Source organism: Oncorhynchus masou, chromosome 29 (assembly GCF_036934945.1).
Source record: "Oncorhynchus masou masou isolate Uvic2021 chromosome 29, UVic_Omas_1.1, whole genome shotgun sequence".
Taxonomy (NCBI): domain Eukaryota; kingdom Metazoa; phylum Chordata; class Actinopteri; order Salmoniformes; family Salmonidae; genus Oncorhynchus; species Oncorhynchus masou.
This window is the reverse complement of record NC_088240.1, coordinates 65492024-65502493: the sequence shown is the minus strand read 5'-3', so window position 1 is coordinate 65502493 and position 10470 is coordinate 65492024. Positions and strand designations below refer to the sequence as shown.

At 42.4% G+C, this 10470-nt stretch overlaps 1 protein-coding gene across 2 annotated transcripts; it reads right to left on the bottom strand.

Annotated features, from left to right (window-relative positions):
• Nucleotides 1-87: 87 nt before the first annotated feature.
• Nucleotides 88-9295, bottom strand: LOC135520304 (succinate-semialdehyde dehydrogenase, mitochondrial-like). 2 transcript variants are annotated; one of them, XM_064945738.1, is made up of 10 exons: nt 9182-9295; nt 5907-5990; nt 5636-5806; nt 5389-5505; nt 5135-5278; nt 4840-4983; nt 4518-4676; nt 4213-4376; nt 4059-4117; nt 88-3553 (listed from the first exon to the last, which is right to left on the bottom strand). In XM_064945738.1, the coding sequence occupies exons 1-10, from the start codon at nt 9203-9205 to the stop codon at nt 3342-3344; spliced, it is 1278 nt and encodes a 425-aa protein (XP_064801810.1). In that variant the 5' UTR covers nt 9206-9295; the 3' UTR covers nt 88-3341. The 2 variants fall into 2 exon arrangements, with proteins under 2 accessions (XP_064801810.1, XP_064801809.1); XM_064945737.1 differs by lacking the exon at nt 9182-9295 and adding an exon at nt 8483-9156.
• Nucleotides 9296-10470: the final 1175 nt, after the last annotated feature.

The window sequence follows — 10470 nt, the reverse complement described above, 5'->3', positions numbered from 1 at the left end:
CACTAATCTAAGGTAAACCAAATTAAATTGTTCGACAAACAAAAGTAACTCACAGTCATTTATTTGATATTTTCTGAAATACTCCTATAATATTTACAATAGTTAGAAATATATTTTTATTTAATTTTTTACAATAACAATGTCACAACTAGAAAACAGAATTTGTCAAATCATTCAATTGGCACTTAGGAGACAATGTTTGGCAAGAGACATTACTTCAGTTTCAGAGAACACAGCATTTACATTGCAGGCTCCGATACAGCACGCAGTGTGTACCACCTGTCTGAATAGCAGAAGGCAGCTCTGCTGTGTAATATATTGTATGTGGGAAGACTAGTTAACAACGACAACACCATATCCTATAATGTAGGGGCATGGTCTACAATAGATGGTTTTTAAGTAGTTTTTAAGTAGTAAGGACAGTTTTTTAAAAACTATTTACAACAGAGGATGCTTAGCCCAACAATTGTAACCAAAATAGTGTCATTCATAATTTCACTACATAATGATCAAGTGACATATCTAATACAGCTGGCATTTGGATACAGCCAAGCTCCCTTTTCTGGAAAAAAGCCAAAATATAAATCATCTTCCTATTAAACAGATGTCTCTTGTGCATATTAATAATCTCAACCGTTTGCAATTGACGTGCTTATTAAATCTACCCAACTCTACGCTAGGCATCAAGTTACACAGTGCTCCTCATTGAGGGCCCAATCCTACATTGAGAACACACATTTGTAGGTCCAGATCGTTATGGGATCCCACAGGTTGGAGAAGTGTATGGGGTGATGTCCAAATACTATTGTGGCTTCCTCTCCTCCTCTTTAAGGGACTACCCTTTAAAAGTTCCAATGCAGCTGTTTTTATCTCAACATCAAATAATATCTGGTAACAATTAAGTACATTACTGTGATTTTGACCATTATAATTGAAAACAAAGCAACAAATATAGCTTCTTAGCAAAGAGCAATTTCTCAAACAATAATTTTGCTAAGACTACCTGGGAGTGGTCTGAGTGAGGAGGGGGAAACTGAAAATAAGTGGTTATTGGCCGAGAATTTACCACCTGGTGATGTCACCAGGCAGACCAAAACTCCATCCCACCAAAAATCCCTGATATTTCAGACTTTCCAAGCAGCTTTCCAAGCAGCTATTAAACTAAAATGGCATTATCACCATTTTCCAACCTCAGTGTAGAAATATATATAAAAACATTGGAAATTCATGTTTAGACTGCACTGGGTCTTTAACTCTCCTTTTAACGGACCGGGATAACTGGTTTGGGTTGTCACCATATTGCTTTCCCTTCACCAGTTCTTATAGGCCAGTGGTCAGAGAGGATGAGGAGAGGAAACGATGTAGAGCATGAAACTTGAGACATGGATTTCTCGGCAGCTTCTTACACATACAGTTGAAGTCGGAAATGTACATTCACCTGAGCCAAATACATTTAAACTCAGTTTTTCACAATTCCTGACATTTAATCCTAGTAACAATCAGTTAGGATTACCACTATTTTAAGAATGTGAAATGTCAGAATAATACCAGAGTGATTCATTTCAGCTTTTATTTCTTTCATCACATTCCCAGTGGGTCAGACGTTTACATACACTCAATTAGTATTTGGTAGCATTGCCTTTTTAAATTGTTTAACTTGGGTCAAACGTTTCAGGTTGCCTTCCACAAGCTTTCCACAATACGTTGGGTGAATTTTGGCCCATTCCTTCTGACAGAGCTGGTGTAATGTCAGGTTTGCAGGCCTCCTTGCTCGCACATGCTTTTTCAGTTCTGCCCACATATTTTCTATGGGACTGAAGTCAGGGCTTTGTGATGGCCACTCCAATACATTGACTTTGTTGTCCTTAAGTCATTTTGCCACAACTTTGGAAGTATGCTTGGGGTCAATGTCCATTTGGAAGTCCCATTTGTGACCAAGCTTTAACTGATGTCTTGAGATGTTGCTTCAATATATCCACATACTTTTCCTACCTCATGATGCCATCTATTTTGTGAAGTGCACCAGTCCCTCCTGCAGCAAAGAACCCCCACAACATGATGCTGCCACCCCCGTGCTTCACAGTTGGGATGGTGTTCTTCGGCTTGCAAGCCTCCCCTTTCCCTCCAAACCTAATGGTCATTATGGCCAAACAGTTACATTTTTGTTTCATCAGACCAGAGGACATTTCTCAAAAAAGTACGATCTTTGTCCCCATGTGCAGTTGCAAACCGTAGTTTGGCTTTTTATGGCGGTTTTGGAGCAGTGGCTTGTCCTTGCTGAGCGGCCTTTCAGGTTATGTCGATATAGGACTTGTTTTACTGTGGATATAGATACTTTTGTACCTATTTCCTCCAGCATCTTCACAGGGTCCTTTGCTGTCGTTCTGGGATTGATTTGCACTTTTCGCGCCAAAGTACGTTCATCTCTAGGAGACAGAACGCGTCACCTTGCTGAGCAGTATGACGGCTGCGTGGTCCCATGGTGTTTATACAGTTTGTACAGATGAACGTGGTACCTTCAGGCATTTGGAAATTGCTCCCAAGTATGAACCAGACTTGTGGAGGACTATACTTTTTTTAAGTCTTGGCTGATTTGTTTTGATTTTCCCAGGATGTCAAACAAAGAGGCACTGAGTTTGAAGGTAGGCCTTGAAATACATTCACAGGTACACCTCCAATTGACTCAAATGATGTCAATTAGCCGATCAGAAGCTTCTAAAGCCATGACATAATTTTCTGGAATTTTCCAAGCTGTATAAAGGCACAGTCAACTTAGTGTATGTAATCTTCTGACCCACTGGAATTGTGATACAGTGAATTATAAGTGAAATAGTCTGTCTGTAAACAATTGTTGGAAAAATGACTTAGTAGATGTCCTGACCGACTTGCCAAAACTATAGTTTGTTAACAAGGAATGTGTGGAGTGGTTGAAAAACTATTTTTAATGACTCCAACCTAAGTGTATGTAAACTTCCGACTTCAACTCTATCTATGAACCATGGCGTTAGCGATAATAGTGCAACCACCAATGGCATTGTCAATACTATGAAAGGTTTTCCTATACTCCATACCAGCCTGCAGGACTCTCAGTTAAGTTGTACTGCATTAACATATGTTTGTTAATATTTCTTTCCCTGTATCTGAGCGATGAAGGCTCTCAATGACAACATATGCAGAGGGTCAGAATCACAACCATTTGTGAAGGAATCATATTTGATTATTGTAATCCATTGTAGTTTTTTATGTGAAATATGAGTAAGTAACTGTTACTAGAGCCTAAGAATCCTCCCTTTTCCCAAAGTCACCGCTTCCTACTTGGGGGGCGGGGGTGCAGTGGACCCTCAGGGGGTTAGCCCTCCAAAGCACATGTACTTGACGTCCAGGTACTCCTCGATGCCGTACTTGGAGCCCTCACGGCCCAGGCCCGATTGTTTGACCCCGCCGAAGGAGGCCTCTGGGGTGGAGAGGAGACCCTCGTTGACCCCCACCATGCCTACCTCCAGATTCTCCGCCACCCGCCAGATCTGACTGACGTCCTGGGAAAAGAAGTACCCTGGGAGGGGGTGGGGGGTGGAGAAGAGCGTAGTTGAATGAAACTCATCAAATCAGATTCTGAGATAGACTTTCTATTTACATTAAATAATATACAGTGGGGAGAACTATTTGTATTTGATAACCTGCAAAATCGGCAGTGTTTCCTACTTACAAAGCATGTAGAGGTCTGTAATTTTTATCATAGGTACACTTCAACTGTGAGAGACAGAATCTAAAACAAAAATCCAGAAAATCACATTGTGTGATTTTTAAGTAATTAATTTGCATTTTATTGCATGACATAAGTATTTGATCACCTACTAACCAGTAAGAATTCAGGCTCTGGTTTTCCTACTTACATGCTTTGTAAGTAGGAAAACCTGCAAAATCGGCATTGTACCAAAAACTTGTTCTCCCCACTGTAATTAGTAAATCAGACTGGCTCTGTCAAATAATTATTCTATTATAGGTTTGAGGGATTTTCAGACATGACAGCAAGGTGCATACAATACTGTTTAGCTCACCTGCTAAACCCACATGAGATGCATTGGCAATGGCAAGTGCTTCCTCCTCTGTGTTAAACCTGTCATAAGGAAAAGAGAATAAACACCTTGAGTTAGCTCCCATTTTAGCATCCATCCAGTCTTCAGTTGTCTGATCTCTCCTAGCTCCACTGACCTGATGACAGGCAGGAGAGGACCGAAGGTTTCCTCTCTGGTACACAGCATGTCTGTGGTGACATCAGCCAGTAGAGTGGGCTGATGGAACGAGCCGTCCAGACGCTTCCCTCCCCTTAGCAGCTTGGCCCCCCGCGACACTGCATCCATTACCTGGTGCTCCACCTGGGAGAGACATAGGATATCATAAGGTTATGTAACATATCAGAATATAAATACAACATCATGAATACAACATCATGCAGATAATACAGGTATAGTATAGTTATAATACAAACACCCTCTTGACAGTAGGAACCAGGTTACCTTCTCAGAGGCACGGACGTTGATGAGGGGTCCCTGGGTGGTGTTTGGGTCAGAGCCGTGGCCCAGACGGAGCTCTGCGTCCATGGCTTTCCCCAACTTCTCTATGAAGCAATCGTGGATCCTACTCTGGACCAGGAAGCGGTTGGAGCAGACACATGTCTACGGAGGTCAAAGGGCACATTGAGGGACATGGAGGTTAGACCACGACTTCAGACACCCCATTTTAGAATGGCAGGCAACATTTCGATTTGGTGTACTTCACAGTTTGAACAGCACAGTAGACACAAAATGATTTGTTTTGAGATAACCCCTATTCCAGTACCTGTCCTGAGTTCCTGAACTTGGAGTTCATGGCTCCCGTCACAGCCTTGTCCACATCTGCACTGTCAAACACAATGAAGGGGGCATGGCCACCCAGCTCCATTGAAACCCTCTTGACGGTGTCGGCGGCGAGCTTCAAGAGAATCTGAGGATGAGCGAGGAGTTATCAGGAAGATCACAGGCCTTTTCATTGAAATATTATCCACCTACAAGATTTAAGACGAACATGAAATGTATATTGCATTTTCAGGATTGATTAAACTAACTCTGAAGCCATTCTAGATCAGTGTCCATACCTTGCCAGTGGCAGTGGATCCAGTGAAGGAGACCTTCCCCACCAGGGGGTCTGTGCAGAGGACTGTCCCAACGGAGGGGGTCTTCTCTCTGGAGCAGGGCACCACGTTAAACACCCCCGCAGGGATCCCGGCCTGACTCGCCAGCTTTACACACACAAAAAGTAAACATATTAATTAGACAAATGAAGTGTCTTACTATTGGGGACCCAGGCATAGTACACAGTGAGTGTTGTTGTGGGAACGGAAGCACTGACCTCAGCGAGCGCCAGGGCAGAGAGGGGTGTGTCCTCAGCAGGTTTCACCACGACGGTGCAGCCCGCGGCCAGGGCAGCACCCACTTTCCTGGTGATCATAGCACTGGGGAAGTTCCACTGTGTGTGTGGGGGGAGGGGGATAGGCTAGGTGTTACGCAGGAAGTGAAACGCATTACAGAGGTAGCTCTCCAGGACCTAAGACGGACATCCCTGACAGATAGTAGATGGATGAAGCATTACGGCTCACCGGAGTGATGATTGAGGCCACACCCACAGGCTGTTTGAGCAGAAGGATCTTACGGTCCTTGGCAGCCGAGGGCACAACATCCCCGTAGACACGGCGCGCCTCCTCAGAGAACCATTCCAGGAAGCCAGCAGCGTAAGCAATCTCCCCCAGGGACTCCTTCATGGGCTTGCCCTAAGAGGTGCAGAACACACAAGCAGTTTACAACTCAGAACCAAATACAAATCATTACAAGGACAGCACCCCCTGTTGCATCCAGCAAGACAATACTCACACACTCAAAGGTGATCAGCTTAGCAAGGTCCTCCTTGTTCAACGTCAACAGATCGTACCATTTCCGTAGAAGGACACTTCTTTCCTAAGGAAGAAAACAACATTAAATCCGATCATGGAATCAGTTGCATGATCCACAAGAATCTGTAAGACTCCATCTGGTCTTACTAGCGCTCCCTGAAACTAGCAGCTCCTGATAACAGAGATGGAACTTGATGCAACAATGTGTGCTGTGTATTAAGAGTGTATGAGGTGTTGATGGTGAGTGGTGACTCTGGCTGTAGCCTTTCCACTCACTCAGTCCCTCCCGCTCCGAAGCATTGCTTCACATGCATGGCAGCAGAGCATTTATTTGCATGATGAAAATTGGACAGAGAGTCAGAAAAGGGGGATGGATAAAAAGACAGGGGGGGGGGTTATTGGCTGCATGGACAGAAGAAAACCAGTACAATGAGTCTATGTTTACCAGATCAAAGACAAAACTGGAGTGAACAGGATTCTCCCCAAACTACAGTATAAGATGTTGGAGTCAGACTTTGATATTCTCTCACTGAGTGATGTATTAATATGGCAGTAAGTGAGTCGCGCTTAATAATTGCATAATCACTCATGGACTAGAGATCGACCGATTAATCGGAATGGCCGATTAATTAGGGCCGAATTTAAGTTTTCATAACAATCAGTAAACGTCATTTTTGGACACCGATTATGGCCGATTACATTGCAATCCACGAGGAGACTGCGTGGCAGGCTGACCACCTGTTACGCAAGTGCAGCAAGGAGCCAATGGAAAGTTGTTAGCTAGCATTAAACTTATCTTATAAAAAACAATCAATCTGAACACAATCACTAGTTAACTACACATGGCTGATGATATTACTAGTTTAACTAGCTTGTCCTGCGTTGTATATAACCAATGCGGTGCCTGTTCATTTATCATTGAATCACAGCCTACTTCACCAATGATGATTTAACAAAAGCGCATTCGTGAAAAAAGCACAATCGTAGCACCAATGTGCCTAAACATAAACATCAATACCTTTCTTAAAATCAATACACAAGTATATATTTTTTAAATTTGCATATTTAGTTGAAAGAAATTCCCGTTATTAGGCTATATTAACTAGGGAAATTGTGTCACTGCTCTTGCATTCAGTGTAAACAGAGTCAGGGCCACCTGCAGCAGTTTGGGCCAGCTGGCTCGTTGCGAACTATGTGAAGACCATTTCTTCCGAACAAAGACCATCATTAATTTGCCAGAATTTTACATAATTATGGCATAACATTAATTAAAGTTTTTGCAATGTAACAGCAATATTAAGACTTAGGGTTGTCCCACATTGATAAATACGGAACAGTTCCATATTTCACTGAAAGAATAAACGTTTTGTTTTCAAAATGATAGTTTCTGGATTTGACCATATTAATGACCAAAGGCTCGTATTTCTGTGTTTATTATATTATAATTAAGTCTATGATTTGATAGAGCAGTCTGACTGAGGGGTGGTAGGCAGCAGCAGGCTCGTAAGCATTCATTCAAACAGCACTTTCCTGTGTTTGCCAGCAGCTCTTCGCAATGCTTGAAGCACAGCTTCGTTAATGACTTCAAGCCTAACAACTCCCGAGATTCGGCTGGCAATACTATAGTGCCTATAAGAACATCCAATAGTCAAAGGTACAGTTGAAGTCGGAAGTTTACATACACTTCGGTTGGAGTCATTAAAACTCATTTTTCAACCACTCCACATATTTCTTGTTAACAAACTATAGGGTTGGAAAGTCGTTGCATTGCTGCAGGAGGGACTAGTACACGTCACAAAATAGATGGCATCATGGAGGGAAAATTATGTGGATATATTGAAGCAACATCTCAAGACATCAGTTAGAAAACCAAATTGAACCTGTTTCCTTATTTATTTGAGACTAAATTGATTTTATTTCTGTATTATGAAGTTAAATAAGTGTTTATCCAGTATTGTTTTAATTTACATTTACGTCATTTAGCAGACGCTCTTATCCAGAGCGACTTACAAATTGGTGAATTCACCTTATTTGTCATTATTACAAAATATATATATATATAAAAACCGGCCTGAGTAATCTGTATCGGCCTTTTTCGTGCCCCAATAATCGGTATCTGCGTTGAAAAATCATAATCGGTTGACCTCTATAATGGACAGTAAAACAAAAACACGCCTGCAACCTGGAGTGGCTACTTTGGGGGCCAAGTTGTTATTTGGCCAGGCTATTATAGAGCGTAGACTGCAGTACAGGCCCCAAAACAATGAACCCTGTGGCATAGGTTGATGCTTGTAATAGATGTAATTGTGCACTATGACTGTCTCTATTTGGTTATTATATTCTGCCTAACGTGCATGTCAGTCACAAGAGTTAAGGAAAACAGCTGTCACACTGTTGATTTCATGCAACTAGGAAATGTGGGGAAAGCGGTGGTGCTGATGAAGAAGGAAAACAAGATCAATATGCTATTCACAGAATTGTGGATCGTGAACTGTCAGAATTGTGGATCGTGAACTGTCAGGTTTGTGGATCGTGAAGTCAACTGTAGAGGCCTACTTTCGCTGTGTGATGTTTCCAGGAGTAGAATGCCTTGTAGGCTGCGTCGACAGCTAGTTTAGCTTCTGCTGGACCGCAGTCTGCGACGTTCGCAATCTCTTCACCCGTCGCTGGGTCCAGCACTGGGAAGGTAGAGGGAGCATTGATCCATTGCCCGTTCACATAGCCCTGCGTTCGGAGAAGTTGAGCAGAAATGTCGAGGCTGTATTGTCGATGCATGACAAATGGTAGGCCGAACTGGCTGAGGAGACACCGACTTCTTAGGTGGCAGAAACTACCCATAGCAGGAGAATAGCTTTGTCCACAAGAGGTTTCAAGTGGAATGCTGTCTCGCTCGGTCAGTCAAAGAAAAACTGCTGCAGTGACTGGTGAATTTGAATAAGGTTGTCGTCCGTGGATAGATACGAGTTTGAACCAGTCTTGAAGGCGGTCGATTTAAACACGTGATCATGCACACACACAATACATTACTGACTAAGTTAAACCATAATTCGTGTGCCCCTTCACTCAAAATAGATACATTGTAACACAAATGGCATTATCGAAAGCAGCAAAATGTGTAAGGTACATACATGTATTATTTGTATTGACTGCAAGTGCTACAATAGGTTACAATGCAAATACAGTATCTAAGATACTAGGCTAGTTATAGTTGTGAAATGAGCGAATGTATCGATAAATAGTTTGTTACAACGTTACATCGTCTGTCTTTCCCATCGCCATTGATGTTTAGCTGGCCAATCCACGCGCTTGGATATTTCTCTTGCGTCCAATAAGAGCCAGCAAACTATAACCAGCTTCCCTAAAATGTAGGCATGTGTGCATTGCATCATTAGTAGTCTTACATCTGTCAAAGTTCAGTCCTTTCAGTCTCAAGTCGACTTTAAAAGGCGAAGCTGACTAATCTATAAATCACATTGCATCAGCTACCCAATGGGCTTGTTCGACATTTCAGCAGACTGACGACTAATGATCTACAAATCACCTTGCATCATAAACAATGACTCGTTATAATCAGACAGCCACAATTTACCAATGATACATCAATCTACCACGACTAAGGGCTGTTCTTATGCATGACGCAACATCGCCTGGATACAGCCATGAGCCTTGGTATATTGGCCATATCACAAATCCCCGAGGAGCCTTATTGCTATTATAAACTGGTTACCAACGTAATTAGAGCAGTAAAAATGCATGTTTTGTCATAGCTGTGGAATACAGTCTTTCATAAACTGGGTGATTTGAGCCCTGAATTCTGATTGGCTGTACGACCGTATACCATGGGTATGACAAAACATTTATTTTTAATGCTCTAATTATGTTAATAACCCGTTTATAATAACAATAAGGCTTCTCAGGGGTTTGTGATATGGCCAATATACCACGGCTAAGGGCTGTGTCCAGGCACTGCGGATAAGAACAGCCCTTAGCTGTGGTATTTTGACCTATACCACACCTCCTCGGCCTTATTGCTTAAATATGTCAGCCAATCAGGATTCTGGGCTCGAACCACCCCGTTTATAATTAAGCAATAAGGCCAGAGGGGGTGTGGTAAATGGCCAATATACCTCAGCTGAGAGCTGTTATTAAGCGGACACAAGGCGGAGTGCCACTGCTCAAAAAAATACACTAAAATAACACATCCTAGATCTGAAGAAATATTCTTATTAAATACTTTTTTCTTTACATAGTTGAATGTGCTGACAACAAAATCACAAAAATTATCAATGGAAATCAAATTTATCAACCCATTGAAGTCTGGATTTGGAGTCACACTCAAAATTAAAGTGGAAAACCACACTACAGGCTGATCCAACTTTGATGTAATGTCCTTAAAACAAGTCAAAATGAGGCTCAGTAGTGTGTGTGGCCTCCACGTGCCTGTATGACCTCCCTACAACACCTGGGCATGCTCCTGATGAGGTGGCGGATGGTCTCCTGAGGGATCTCCTCCCAGACCTGGACTAAAGCATCTGCCAACTCCT

Excerpts from the sequence above, each read along its gene's own strand:
- LOC135520304 (XM_064945737.1), bottom strand. The coding sequence starts at position 8,764 with ATGGGTAGTTTCTGCCACCTAAGAAGTCGGTGTCTCCTCAGCCAGTTC. Across the intron at positions 5,807-5,906 it reads AGCTGATCACCTTTGAGTGT|GGCAAGCCCATGAAGGAGTC; the intron begins GTGAGTATTGTC and ends TGCACCTCTTAG. Across the intron at positions 4,677-4,839 it reads AGTTCAGGAACTCAGGACAG|ACATGTGTCTGCTCCAACCG; the intron begins GTACTGGAATAG and ends TGACCTCCGTAG.